Below are 14,451 nucleotides of genomic sequence, written 5' to 3' on the forward strand. Positions count from 1 at the left end.
GAAGACACTGAGGCTAGAAGGTCACATCCAGGACGAAGGAAGCAGGAGGAGCAAGAAGGGCAGGGAGGGCGGAGTCGAGATGGACACAGGATTACAAGGAGACTGTGGGTCATGGAGGAGATATTTCATAGCTGGACAATCTTGGGCAAGTTTCTCATCAGGGCCTCAGTTTCCCGTCTGTGCAAAGGGCTTAATACCCACTTCCATAAAATTACAAAATCATGTGAAGTCCTTATCAGAGTTCCAGCACATGGCACACTCAAACATGCCGGCTACCTTTGCTCCCTCCCCTCAAAGGGGATTCAGAAGGCCCTGAGCCTACTCTGGACATAAGCACATGCAGGTTTTATTTGCTGCAGATCAGGGATTGTACATCAGTATGTCCTGGAGGTGGGCCTCAGATGTGCTGGACTTCACTTCACAGTGATTTCTGGAAGAGATGGTATAGAATTGGCATTATTTCTTCCCTGGCTGTTTGGTAGCTGTAGTGTTTTCAGTTGCAATGAAAATCCAGATCTCCAGCTCCTTCTGAAGCTGAGATCTGGTGTCGCTGGTCTGCTTTCCCTCAGGAGTGGGGTGGCTGAAACTAAGCAGCTGTTCTGCCCTTTATACTGTTTTTCATTCTCATCTTTGTTTAGTTTTCAAATTTTTCTCACTCACACATGTAATTGACATGAAGCAGGACTATGATTATGTCACATGTGCCTGGTACCCACTATGGGGAGGCCAGCCTTCCTGCCTGCTCACAGGAGTGTGTCCCCCTCCATCTAGGGCACATCCATGTCATCACCTCATGGACCGCTTTCAGCACATTTCACATGCTCTGAAATCATATTTAGACCTGTATGTATCTATATACACACACGTTTGTCAGTGTATCTGTAGATTTTTCCTCTATTTTATAGATGAGCCCACAACACGCACCTTACATCCTGCTTTTTTCCCCCTCCCCGGACAGGTGCAGCTGGTCCTCTCCAGTGGCCTGAGTCCTCTCCATCCCTGTTACTTCTTTCCTTCCCTCCTCCATCCTGTGGGCATTTGGACCGAACACCCTTCTCTAGATCAGTGCTTCCTCCCCTATGAGTCTCAGACACTGCAGGACACAGAACCATGACAAGAGGTCCTTGGATCCGTGGGACCACCATGCTCTAGAGCAGAGGTCAGTAAGCTTTTTCTGGAATCTTTTTTCTTTTTGTCCTTTTGTCTTTTCCAGGGTCGCAGCCACAGCATATGGAGGTTCCCAAGCTAGGGGTCTAATCGGAGCTGTAGCCGCCGGCCTACAACACAGCCACAGCAACACCATATCCGAGCCGCGTCTTCAACCCACACCACAGCTCACGGCAACGCCGGATCCTCAGCTCACTGAACAAGGCCAGGGATCGAACCCGCAAACTCATGGTTCCTTGTTGGATTCGTTAACCACTGAGCCACGACAGGAACTCCTGGAATCTTTTAAAATATGACAGAGGAGTTTCCGTTGTGGTGCAGCAGAAACAAATCTGACTAGGAACCATGATCCCTGGCCTCGCTCAGTGGGTTAAGGATCCGGCATCGCTGTGAGCTGTGGTGTAGGTCACAGACACGGCTCGGATATTGCATTGCTGTGGCTGTGGTGTAGGCTGGTGGCTACAGTTCCAATTGGACCCCCCTAGCCTGGGAACCTCCATATGCAGGGGGGCGGTTCTAAAAAGATAAACGACAAAAAAAATATATATGACAGAGAACTCTCTTCCAGGTCACTATCCAATCTGTATTATGACCACCCTCAGAACCCTAGAGAAGCCTAAGATCATCAAAAAGGAGTTAATCTTGGAGTTCCCATGATGGCACAGTGGTGAATAAATCCGACTGGGAACCATGAGGTTGCAGGTTCGATGCCTGGCCTCACTCAGTGGGTGAAGGGTCCAGCGTTGCCGTGAGCTGTGGAGGTCACAGACACAGCTCGGATCCCAAGTTGCTGTGGCTCTGGCGTAGGCCGGTGGCTACAGCTCCAATTCGAACCCTAGCCTGGGAATCTCCATGTGCCGTGGGAAGCAGCCCAAGAAAAGGCAAAAAGACCAAAAAAAAAGTTAATCTGGCACCAGTCAGACTGACATGTCAAAACTAAGGAGAAAGTAGAACTGGCTGAAATCCAGAGGCATTGACTAGGGTGCATGGAAGAGTCAACGGCCAGATCTTGACGCCCAACATCCGTTACGGGAGCAACAAGAAAACAATGCACATGCTTGATTTTTATAGATCTAGGTGGTGGGCAACACTTTTGTTACACAATTCCCTCAGTTTCAGTAGTAATTTCAACCAAGTTTGGGGAGGCATTTTTGACCAACTTGTCCCGAGGCACTAGGAATAATCATTCCAGCTCAGACAAAGATTTATTGATAGGCTCTCAAGGTACTACTCACTTAGTCTTGTTAACAGCCCAAAGCCTCTGGACTACCTGTTGGATCCACCAAAGGAGGATTGCACGAGGCCAAGTCAGTAAAGCAAGAGAGATTTATTAAGGCATCCGTCAATGCAGGATGGGCTGAGCTCAAGACAGCATCAGCACTGACTGTGAGGAGAATTTAGTCTTATAAAGAGTCATGATGGGAATCTGTGGCAAGGACAAGGAAGGTTCCACAATTTGGGGAAGAGGTCAGGGGTTGAGTCCCATGACCAACTGATCATGGCAGGGAAAATTATAGGGGAAGGGAAAAGTTAGCACAATGAGAGATGATGGTTGGGGTCTGAGTCTCACAACCAGATAGGTGCAGCCACAGGAATTGATGTACAGGGACGGTTCATCTTTACAGGTGGTTATCTTTGCAGGCAGTTGTTTCCTGTGGACCATTGTCTCTTGCTGTCCAGCTTCGAATGGCCACATTCCCAGGGAGGGGGGCTTTTTCCATTCTCCTGGGGACTTATCACCACCTGTCTCACTGGTCCCTCAGGCTCTAGGAGATGGTTCCCTTTGGTTATTTCTTCCCATATCTAGAGTTACACTGTTACGATGATGCATCTTAGAGAATTATTCATCAGGTCAATTGTTTCAAGTAGCCTCATCATCATTATTTTTATCAGAGGCGCAATGACACATATGTCAATGCGTGAAAGAATAATCTTATAAAATAGGCAGAATAAAGTAGTATAGCTAGTGACATGAATAAGGTCAGAAGTAAGCAGGGCTATAAAGAGTTACGTGGCTGGAGCCAGAAGGTCTTTATTGGTGGAGTAGGTGTTTCTGCCCTTGGGAAGGTCTGGTTAAAGATAATGCAGAGGCACCATGCACCCTAGAGGGGAGGGAGGAGCCCCAAATGGGCGGAGAAAATTTTTAGGTTTAAATTTTTATCTTGCCTTAAAATATGAATTTTATTTCATTACTTCTTAAGGTTTACCTCCCATGGGGACCACCTCTGTGAGCCCTCCCCATCCATCCAGCCTGCCCCTGGGTGAGGCATCCCTGCTTCCTCCCAGGACAAGGAGTGAGAGGCAGCCCTGAGAGTCCCTCCCCTCTCCTCCCCGACAGCTCTGCTGGCCTGGCCGCCCCTCTGCCCCCATGATACTAGCATGCTGTGCTCTGAGCCTTTGTGGAAGAGGGTAGTTGAGGAAAAAGACTTGCAATGCCTTTAAAGCCACCAGTTACTATAAAGGCTTCCTGCTTTCATTGCATGCTTGCTCATGGACACACACCCACACACACACACAGTGAGCATGTCCACAGGCACAGACTTTTTTTTTTTTTTTTTTTTTGCGCTTTTTAGGGCCACCCTCGTGGCCTATGAAAGTTCCCAGGCCAGGGGTCAAATTGGACCTGTAGTTGCCAGCCTACACCACAGCCACTGCAACACGGGATCCAAACTGCATCTGTGACCTACACCACAGCTCACGGCAATGCCAGATCCTTAACCCACTGAGCAAGGCCAGGGATTGAACCTGAGTCCTCATGATTACTAGTTGGATTCATTTCCACTGCGCCACAACAGGAACTCCCTCTTACCTTTCTATATTAAAGTTTTTTAAAAGAACATTATGGATGTGTCAGAAGGGACAAGGCTTTTCTCTCTGAGAGACAGCAGGGGCTCATGGAACAAGAAGCTCCAGAGAATTTTATATGTGGGTCCTAGAGGAGCAGGAAGTAGCAGCAGAAAGCAACGGACACGCAGAAACGCATATGTGTGCATAACACACTCAGCAGTGCCATTCCTTTGAATATGGCAGCAGAAATAACCACCATTCAACCTACTCCTCAAAAACCAAACCAAACCAAAACCAAAACAAAATGAAAGAAACTTATCCTTTAAGAACAGGGCCACCTATCCACCTATTAATTTTTGCTTTTGTAGTCAGATAAAAGAAAAGAAAAACAACACAGCCTCACACGGGCTTTAAGACTGGCAGTGGCTATTTTCTTCTCCCTGCAAAGACAGGACGCGTGGTTTTGAACCCAAAGGCAAGAGGGCCATGTCGCTGCCCCTGACAAATCCTTCAAACAGTTGTCTTCAAGACCCTGCAGTCTTTCACCAGCTCCTTTTTTGCTTTTCCAGCGAGTAGCTTCCTCTAAGAGGCCTCTAGGCAGTGGCTGCTCAGTAAGCCTGCACAAACTCTAGAGTCCATCTCAGGTGGGGCTGAGCACCTGAGCACTGGGCACCTGGGGATCCAGGGTCTCTGCTTTAAGATTCCTGCCGCTGGAAATTATTGATCTCCAGAGATTTTTTTTTTAACTTAAAGGGGAGGCACACTCTACATCCTGCTCCATTGGGGAAACGGGGCCCAAACCCTCGTTGACAATCCCCACCCCTGAAACCCATGTACACACTCAAGTAAGTCACAGCCGGGGGACAGGCAGCTTTGGCGACAAGGCCCCTCTGGAGGCCCAGGGTATGAAGAGCTGCACAGAGGGCTGTGTGATGAGCATTCAGCACCGGGTGTGGGGCAGAGAAGGAAGAAGTCTCAGGGTCCCCCTTGATCAGGAGAAGGAAAATGGGAAGAGGGGGTCAGAACACAGAAGATGAGAAAACAAAGGAGGACCAGGAAGAGGCAAAAAGGAGAAAATGCAGAAAAGTTGAGCATGGAAAGAGAAAGAGGCAAACAGAATGTGGGCAACCAGAGAAAAAAGGAAGGAAGACAGAGAAGAAGGAAGGAAACAGACGAGAGAGTAAGATGAATGAGGAAGGATGTGAGAGGGCAGAGAGGGGGTCCAGGAGGAGGCCGTCAGGGGACATCAAAATTGGTAAAGAAGTCTCTAGTGAGAAGAGGGAATCAGGAGCCCTGGGGCAGATCCTTAATGATGACAAAAACCACGCGGGACCAGTACACCAGGTCAGCCACATAAATCAGCAGGTTGATGGCTGTCAGGACGGCCACAGCCAGTCGCTGGTCCCAAGTGCACATAAGGTAGGTGACCTCATCTCTGCAGCCGGCATCGCTGGACCGCTGGGGTTGGCCTCCCAACTTCTCTTCGAACTGGTAGAGAGGCCAGAGGACCAGAGCGCTGGCGTAGAGGAGGACGGAGAGCAGATTCATTACCAACAGCAAAATGGAGAAGAAGGGCAGTCTATTGTCACAGTCCACCAGGCCCTGAAGGAGGGCCACAATATCCAGAAGGAAGCAGATGGCATACACGGCCACACACCACACCAGGGCCGGCTGGTGCTGGTACAGGTAGGGACTGCTGATGAAGGCGAAGATGACACAGGCCACTAAGTTCTCCAGCCCCTTCAACAGCATTGGCACAGTCGTAAAGCCAGTGAACTCACCAGGCAGGTTACAAGCCCAGATCCAGACCACTTCGGTGACATAAACCACAGCAGCGATGCAGGAGAACGCACTGGCAGTGATGGCTTGGTCCCGGGTGGGGCCAGGAGGCAAGAGGTGGACATAGGTGGTGGAGTAGATGATGGAGGCCAAGAGACAGAAGAGGGCCGCATGGCAGGCGTAATTGATGGGAAAATTGTACCAGTAGAAGGGGATGCGGGACTGGAGCTCGCAGAACTCGACTATGAGGATGATGAGGGTCACGACAAAGCAGAAGCACCAGATGAACAGGGACCAGCTACCTATGCCACCTATCCAAGTGCCTGTGCTGGCCTCCATGGAGAAGGCCACACAGGTGGAGAGCAGCTGCAGCACGCGGAAGAGTCTCAGGATTTGGATCAGAACCAGGATGTTTGGGGAGTCCAGGCCTGAGGACAGGGATGTGGTGGGTGAGGTCGTCCAGAATGTCGTTTGGGTCTCTGTCTCTTGCATGGCAGTGGTCTTCACTGAGGACCCATCAGAGAATATCCAGCTCTGGAGGTCGATTCATCAGATGCCTGGAAAACGCTCAGGGCCCTGTGGTGGCTGAGGCTCAGGTTCGGTGGTATTTGAACCGATGGTACAGACACTTGGGTAAGGGCACAGCTGCTCTAGAATGATGCTCCCACCCGTCATTCTCGGCCTTGTCAGGAGACTGGTCTTATCTCACACCTCACAGCTGGGTTGGGTCTGGCCTCAAAACGTGAACATTTTTTATTTCTTTGTGATGTGTGCCATTCGTAACAGAGATAGGATGGTCCTTAACGACAATCCCAAACGTTTAAGGCTGAGACATTTTTTTTCATTTAAAATTTTTTTTAAATTTATTGTAGTTGTTCTATCAATTTCTGCTGTAGAGCAAAGTGACCCAGTTACACGTATCCTTAACGTTCTTTTGCTCACATTATTCTCCAACACGTTCCAGTACAAGTGATTGGATATAGTTCCCTGCGCTGTACAGCAGGATATCATTGCTTATCCATTCCCAAGGCAATAGTTTGCATCTATTTTTAACCCCAAATTCCTAGTCCGTCCCACTCCCTTCCCCTCCCCCTCCCCCGTGGCAACCACAAGTCTGTTCTCCATGTCCATGACTTCTTTGCTGTGGAAAGATTCATTTGTGCCATATATTAGATTCCAGATATAAGTGACATCATATGGTATTTATCTTTCTCTTTCTGACTTACTTCTCTCATATGAGAGTCTCTCGTTCCATCCATGGTGCTGCAAATGGCATTATTTTGTTTTGCTTTGTTTTTTTATGACTGAGTAGTATTCCATTGTGTATACATACCATATCGTCTTAATCCATTCATCTGTGGAGGTTGTTTCCATGTCTTGGCCATTGTGAATAGTGCTGCAGTGAACACAGGTGTGCGTGTATCTTTTTCAATGAAAGTTTTGTCTGGATAGATGCCCAGGAGTGGGATTGCTGGGTCATATGGTAGTTCTATATTTAGTTTTCCGAGGAACCTCCATGCTCTTTTCCATTGTGGTTGTACCAATTTAGATTCTCACCAACAGTGAAGTTCTCTTTTCTCCACATTCCTGGGTATTTGTTGTTTGTAGATCTGTTAATGACGGCCACTCTGACCAGTGTGAGCAGGTACCTATTTGTAGTTTTGATTTGCATTTCTCTAATAATTAGTGATGTCGAGCATTTTTTCATGGATTTTTTGATGAATTTTTTTTCATGGAAGCTATACAGATTCTTTTTAAAATTTTTTTAAGGAGTTTCTGTCGTGGCTCAGTGGTTAACAAATTCAACTAGGAACCATGAGGCTGCGGGTTCTATCCCTGGCCTTGCTCAGTGGGTTCAGGATCCGGCGTTGCCGGGAGCTGTGGTGTAGGTTGCAGACGCAGCTCAGATCCCACGTTGCTGTGGCTCTGGTGTAGGCCGGCAGCTACAGCTCAGATTTGACCTCTAGCCTGGGAACCTCCATCTGCCGTGGGAACGGCCCAAGAAATGGCAAAAAGACAATAAATAAATAAATAAATAAATAAATAAAGTGTTGGTGGATGTGGTTTAAAAAAATTTTTTTTAAATTAAAAAAAAATCATTTGGTAACAAATTTGGCCTGAACAAACATGAGAAAATTTATGGTTTTTATCAGTTTCACTTACTACGAATATTCAAAAGTACAGCTACAGAAACGCTAATGTGCCTGATTACAAGGTGCTTTCAGACTCCAGTAGGGTGTGTTAAGTCATATGGAGTAGATGCACCGTGTGACCTGTCTGAAGATGAAGAATTCTGCATTCTGGAGCATGTGTGAACTCGAGGGGTTTAGAAATGGGATTGTGGATTGTATTGCTAACCCCAATTTACAGGTGAGAATACTAGTCTCAGAGAATTAAATGCTTTCCTTAAGGTCACATGGCTAGGGAGTGGAAACCCCAGACAACAATGCCAAGTCTGTGGGTTTGAGCCCCTTGCTCTACACTCCAGCATTTCAGTAGGGTTCATGGGTGGGAGCCCAGGACCAAAGCTCTGAGCTCTGGGAATCCAGGACATGCCTTCAGGACCACAGCCTCCTTCACAGAAACCTGAAGAGGCATATGTCTCAACAAAACATGGGTCTACTTGCTCTGGTGCAATAAAATTCATCTCTTGAACAGCAGGTGTAGTGAAGTACAGGGCAGCACTTATTGCAGGGCACCAAGTAAGGAGTTCAGGAGAGGTAGTGTTCAAAAAGCCTGATATGTTTCAGCAAAGCATTTTTTTTTGTCTCCGCCTTTTCTCAGGCTGCTTCCCACGGCATGTGGAGGTTCCCAGGCTAGGGGTCTAATTGGAGCTGTAGTCGCCGGCCTACACCACAGCCACAGCAATGTGGGATCTGAGCCACATCTGTGACCTACACCACAGCTCTCGGCAACACAGGATCCTTAACCCACTGAGCAAGGCTAGGGATTGAACCCACAACCTCATGGTTCCTAGTCAGACTCGTTAACCACTGAGCCACGACGGGAACTCCTCAGCGAAGCATTTTTAAAGACAAGCAAGGGAGGGCAGTTGCAGGGTATGTGATCAGGGGGTGCACAATTCTCTGATTGGTTGCTGGTGAGGTAAAGGGGCGGTGGCATAAGGGTTAGCGTCATCAATTCTTAGGCTCCAGTAGTCCCAGGGGCTATGTGCCCATGATTGTCAGATAGTGAGTTTCTTCCATTTGGTGATGGGTTTAGCATCGGTAAAACAACAGAGGAAATGTGAATCGGAAACTGTTATCTAGGCATTAGAGGTGAGCTAAAGCTGATGATGTGGGAGAGGGGACAGGAAAGCAAGTCCTTTCTGCTGGGAGGACAGAGGATCTGATCCCAAGCAGGGGGAAGAGGACTTGGAAGCCCAGAGTGAGAAAGATGCAGGTTCAAGGCTGAGTTCACCGTTACATCTGCTCCTGCCTCCAGGCAAGTGTCCTCACAGTCCTGTCTGGTCCCCCTGAGGTGCAAATGTGACCGGTATGGAGAGCAGAGCCTAAGAGATCAGGTTTCTAGTTCCAATTCTGCTGTGAGACAACTTGTGACTACAGATGAGTCTTGTCCCTGTTCTGAGCCTCAGTTTCCCGTTTATAAAATAAGCAGCTTGCAATTTCCTTGTGATGCAGCAAGTTAGGTATTGGGCATTGTCTTTGCAGTGCTTTGGGTCGCTGCTATGGCATGGCTTTGATCCCTGAAATAGGAACTTCCACATGCTGCAGGAACAGCCAAAGAAAAAACTTTTTAAAATAGGCTGTTTCAGCTAAAATTGTGGTTTTTGAGATGCTGGATCCCTAGCTTTCTGGTGAGACAGTGGGGATGCAAGTAGGGTGTGGGCCTCACTCACCACTTTCTCGAACCAGAGCAGCCTGGCAGGAATCAAGCTCCCACTCAAGCTCTCATTTGAAAATAAGACTGGAAAAAATCTATGTGGTCATCTTTAGGATGTTGGTATAGTCACAAGAGGGAATAGTATATAACTGGGAAAAAAAGAGATGCTCTCCAAATAATGATAAAGATATATCTCAGGTTATATTAAAAAAATACTGAACCATGTATGGTGCATAAATTCATCTGTATGTACTTGAGTTGCATCAAGAAACACTGGCAGTTCTCCTGTGAGTCCAGTGGAGCAGTTCCCTGGTGCTGGTGGAGAATGGGAGCTGAGGGCAGAGTGGATGGAACCACAGGTAGAAGAGAGATTTCTCAATGTGCAGCTCTTTAGAGCATTTTTATTTTGAATCACAGAAATACATTACCTTTTTAAGAAAACAAAATTTCAGTGTGAAAAATACACCCAGTGGAGAAGCAGGTCAGGGGGAGGCTCATTGGCCAGACGGTCTCCATAGTCCCTGCCTCCGGGATGGGCAGGCTGGGGGAGGGGCTAAGAGATGCCCACACAGGCCTGTCTCCAAAGGCAGGGGAAGGGAGGGGCCTGGGCTCCAGGACTCTGGGGAGGGGGAGCTGTGGCCCCCAAGCCCACCTGCTGGGTGGCCAGGCCCTCCCCCAGCCCTTTGGCACCACACTTGATGGAGAAGCCCTGGGTCCAGGCCTCAGGCGCTTCCCTTGCTCCTGCCTGGCCTGGGCTCCCTGTCTCCCAGGGCCGTGGCCAGAGGCTCCCTCATCAGCAGGCAGCCAGAGCTGCCCCACCCACAGCCCAGCAGGTCAGAGCCTCCTCCAGGCAGGGGTGACTCCAGCTGCCACCAGCCCCAGACTGTGGCCTGAGCCATGTCCAGGACATATGTTCTTATTCTCTGGCTCTGGACGAGTGTCTTGGAAAAAAATCATTGAGCCGGTCTTCCTGAATCCACCTTTGAGTGGAGAGAAGAGGCGCTCTTCTCTGCTGTGGTCTTGGGCACCTGGCTGCCTGCCCTGCTTGGGGGTGGCAGCACTGGCTGCCCATCCATACAGCCCTTGTCTTTGTCTGGCTCCTGTCCAAAGTTACAGAGGTGAGTGGGTGGAAAGAAGGTGGCAAGGCTCCAGTCAGTCCCTGCCTGAGCTCCCCACACTCCTTCTGGCATTTTCTGGCTGCCTTGCCCGCAGGAAGTGGTCTGGCTGAGATGGAAGCGCTGCTGCAGGCCCTCTGGGTGGGGCCTTGCAGTCTGACAGAACACACAGGAGTCCAGGGATCGACTCCTCCCCCAGAGAAGAGGCAGGGGCTAAGCATTCGCTGAGGGTCTATCCTGTGCTGAGCTTTGTAGGAGACAGACTTGTATTCAAATCCAGGCTCTGGCAGGAGGAACTGTGTGACCTTGAGCAAAGGACAGAATGTCCTCTCTGAGCCTCAGTTTCTTTGCCTATTAAATGGTGATTACAGTGATAATATCCCTGAAGAGGAAATGAGATAGGGGTAATTAATCACTAGTCAGAGAGCTGGCCTTGAAAATTTACTGGCTACTCTTTCTTGAGTATAAGACACAAAGTCCTTAAGCCTGGAAGACTTTAAGATCCTAAACCCCAGTGTTAGGTTCAGATCTCTGCTCTGCCACTTACAGGCTGTGTGATCTTGGGCCAGTGACACTCCCTGTGCCTGGGAAGATGGGGACAGTGAGGACATGGCTCACGGGGCTGCTGGGAGGAACCAGGGGATCATCTGGAGCAGACCTGCCCTGCAGTGAGCACTGTGTGTGTCACCTCTCACAACTGTTGTGTCAACAACACCCCACTGCAGCCCCAGGGCTCAGGGACCCTTTCTGAGCTGACAGAATGTGTGAGCTGAAATCTGAGGCCTCTTCCAGAGCCAGGCTGGGCTGATGAGCGTTGATCCCAGTTGGTCTTTTCTGGGTCTGCTCGAGTAGAGGTGGGAGGTTGGGGAAGCTCAGTTCAAGCCCATCCCCCACCCCCACTCCAACCAACATCTGTTTCCACAGATCCCTCCAGTGCTTTGCCTGGAAGGGGAGTGAGCTTCCTCAGGGAATGAAGTTCTCCTAAATCTGGTCAACCAGGCTGCTTGTGGGTGGATGGGTCCCTGTGGCCTCCTTCCCTCCCTGCCTTGACCCTGACCAGCCTTAGGGCCACCATCACCCTCTTAACACTACTGCCGAGGGGAGTCACTCCCCTTCTCCTGGCTGCAGGCCGCCTGCCCCTTGGGCTCTCAGCTGCCCACTGTTGCCATCAGCACCATCCCTCAGGCCACCTGATCCTCTCAGTGGTCCAAGTCCATGCTGAACCAGCCAGCTGCCCACCAGCCCAGACCACTGCCCCCCAGTAACACTCTTGTTGCTGGTCTAGGACCACACTTTCTGCAAATCCCTTTTTTTTTTTTTTTTTTTTTTTAAAGCATATGGTTCTTTATGGTGCTTCCATAAAGGAGGAGGAGAGATTTCCAGAATATTCTGTTCCTGGACCTTGCAGAGGCTGGCAGGGCCCCAGATCCCGTCATCATCTCTCTCACCCTCTGTCCCCTCCCACAGGGCCTTGGCACCCCCGCTTCTCTATTCAACTCCCACAAATTTATTCCTGATGCCAGTCAGAACTTGCTCAAGTATAGGCATATAAAGTCACAGTTTTCTGTATCTTCAAGCAAACAGGGCAGCTGAGCCACCAGCCCATTAGTAGGAAGCCATTACTTTTATATTTAAATAAGCCTAACAAGTTCTACCTTACAGTAGACTATTTTACAGTCTACAGTAAAATAGAACGCACCCCCCCCCCTTTTATTGCCTTTTAGGGCTGCTTCCTGCGGCATATGGATGTTCCCAGGCTAGGGGTCTAATCAGAGCTATAACCGCTGGCCTACATAACAGCCACAGCAACGCAGGATCCGAGCCACATCTGCTTCCTACACCACACAGCTCACGGCAACGCCGGATCCTAAACCCACTGAGTGAGGCCAGGGATCGAACTCGCAACCTCATGGTTCCTAGTCGGATTCGTTACCCACTGAGCCACAAAGGGAACTCCTGCACAAAACTTTAATTGAAAAAGATACATGCACCCTTATGTTCATCGCGGCACTATTCACAATAGCCAAGACGTGGAAACAACCTAGATGCCCATCATCAGATGAATGGATTAAGAAGATGTGGTATATATACACAATGGAATATTACTCAGCCATAAAGAGGACAAAATAATGCCATTTTCAGCAACATGGATGGAATTAGAGACTCTCATACTGAGTGAAGTAAGTTAGAAAGAGAAAGACAGACACCATATGATAGCACTTGTATGTGGAGTCTAAAATATGACACAAATGATCTAGCTATAAAACAGAAAAGATCACGGACATGTAGGACAGACTCCTGTTTGGCCAGGGGGAGGGGGAGGGAGTGAGATGGACTGGGAGTTTGTGGTTAGTGGATGCAAACTATTGCATTTGGAGTGGATAAGCAATGACATCCTGCTGCACAGCACAGGGAACTATATCCAGTCACTCGTGATAGAACATGATGGAGGATAATGTGAGCAAAAGGATGCAATATAGATGTATGACTAGGTCAATTTGCTGTTCAGCAGAACATTGTAAATCAACTCTAATAAAAATAAATTAAAAAATAAAAGTACAAAAAAAAAAGAACGATGCGAAGCAGATGTCTCTTGTATAAACCGCCCACTCTATGCTATTCTGTTTAGCAGCCCAAACTGCTAAAACACTGGGTCCTGGCAACACACACAAGTTGTGTAGTTGGAATCTTTCAATCACCATCTAAGGGGCAGGCATGACAGAGCTGGGGTGAAAGTGTCACCTTCCTGGAGGACCCAGAAACAGCCGGTCTACTATTTTCAGACCTGGTGCTCTCCCCCATTCTTGAGGCAGCTGGTTCCTGCTCCCTGCTCCAAAGCAAAGCCGTGGTGCATCCGTATTCAAGGCTACCTGTCACTGGACGCCCCTCTGTGTGTGCTTCATTGTCTCCGACCCCCTGCGGTAAACCTGGGAGGATTATTATCATCCTCAATAAACAGATCATGAGCTGGACCTCGAAGGGCAACGCTCAGGCCCTCTCAGCCTGGAAACCACTGAGCAGGGCTGGCCTCTGGCCCCCTGCCTTCAGGGTCCTGCCCTTTCTACAGCTACCCTTTGGGTAGCGCTCCTGGGGCTTCCGAATTGCAGGAAGAGGCTTCAGCTGCGGGGGCTGTTTTCCAGCCGTTTCCCCTCCCCTAGAGGAAAGACGCTAGCTCACAAAGAGAGAGTTTGTATTAAAAGTCCACTCTGCCTTTCTGTAGACAGTGAGGCCCGGGTGCATTTAGATCTGAGCCCACAGGCCCTACCAGCTCCCCCTCAGCCCAAGCTCTTCCTCCAGACGGAGGGTTGTGGGTGGGTGGGTGGGGGTGTCCATCAAGCAGAGCCGGGAGGACACAGCCGGGGGCAGAGCTGGGACTGGCTGGCAGAGACAGAGCCTCTCCCTCTGTCCGAGCCCTAAACACTGGGGATGGAACAGGACCATGAAGAGACAAGCACATCCCGTCTTGAACAAGGGACCAGCACAGCGCCCTGAAATCAAGGTCCTGACCAGCGTTTCCTGGGCCTCCCCTAGCACCTGGGAACAGAGGCCAGTGGGCTCCACTAGGAACCACAGCACACGGCTTGAAATCAGGGGGCAGGGGCCAGGCCAACGTGTGCCTTTTCCCCCACGTCTCAGCAAAGCTACTCAGACACTGGTCCCCCAGCAGGAAAAGCCTATGTTCTTTCCATACAGAGGAGAAGTTGTTCCACCAGTGAGTAAGCTTCTTGGCCCCGGAGCCTGGCCTGGATCGCAGCGAGTG

At 49.4% G+C, this 14,451-nt stretch overlaps 1 protein-coding gene across 1 annotated transcript; it reads right to left on the minus strand.

Moving 5' to 3' along the window:
- Positions 1-5,238: 5,238 nt before the first annotated feature.
- LOC125136617 (myeloid-associated differentiation marker-like) lies at positions 5,239-6,225 on the minus strand. Its single transcript, XM_047797462.1, has one exon. It carries the CDS (start codon positions 6,223-6,225, stop codon positions 5,239-5,241), a length of 987 nt encoding a protein of 328 aa, XP_047653418.1.
- Positions 6,226-14,451: the final 8,226 nt, after the last annotated feature.

The sequence above is a fragment of the Phacochoerus africanus genome, chromosome 9 (assembly GCF_016906955.1).
Source record: "Phacochoerus africanus isolate WHEZ1 chromosome 9, ROS_Pafr_v1, whole genome shotgun sequence".
Classification (NCBI taxonomy): Eukaryota; Metazoa; Chordata; class Mammalia; order Artiodactyla; family Suidae; genus Phacochoerus; species Phacochoerus africanus.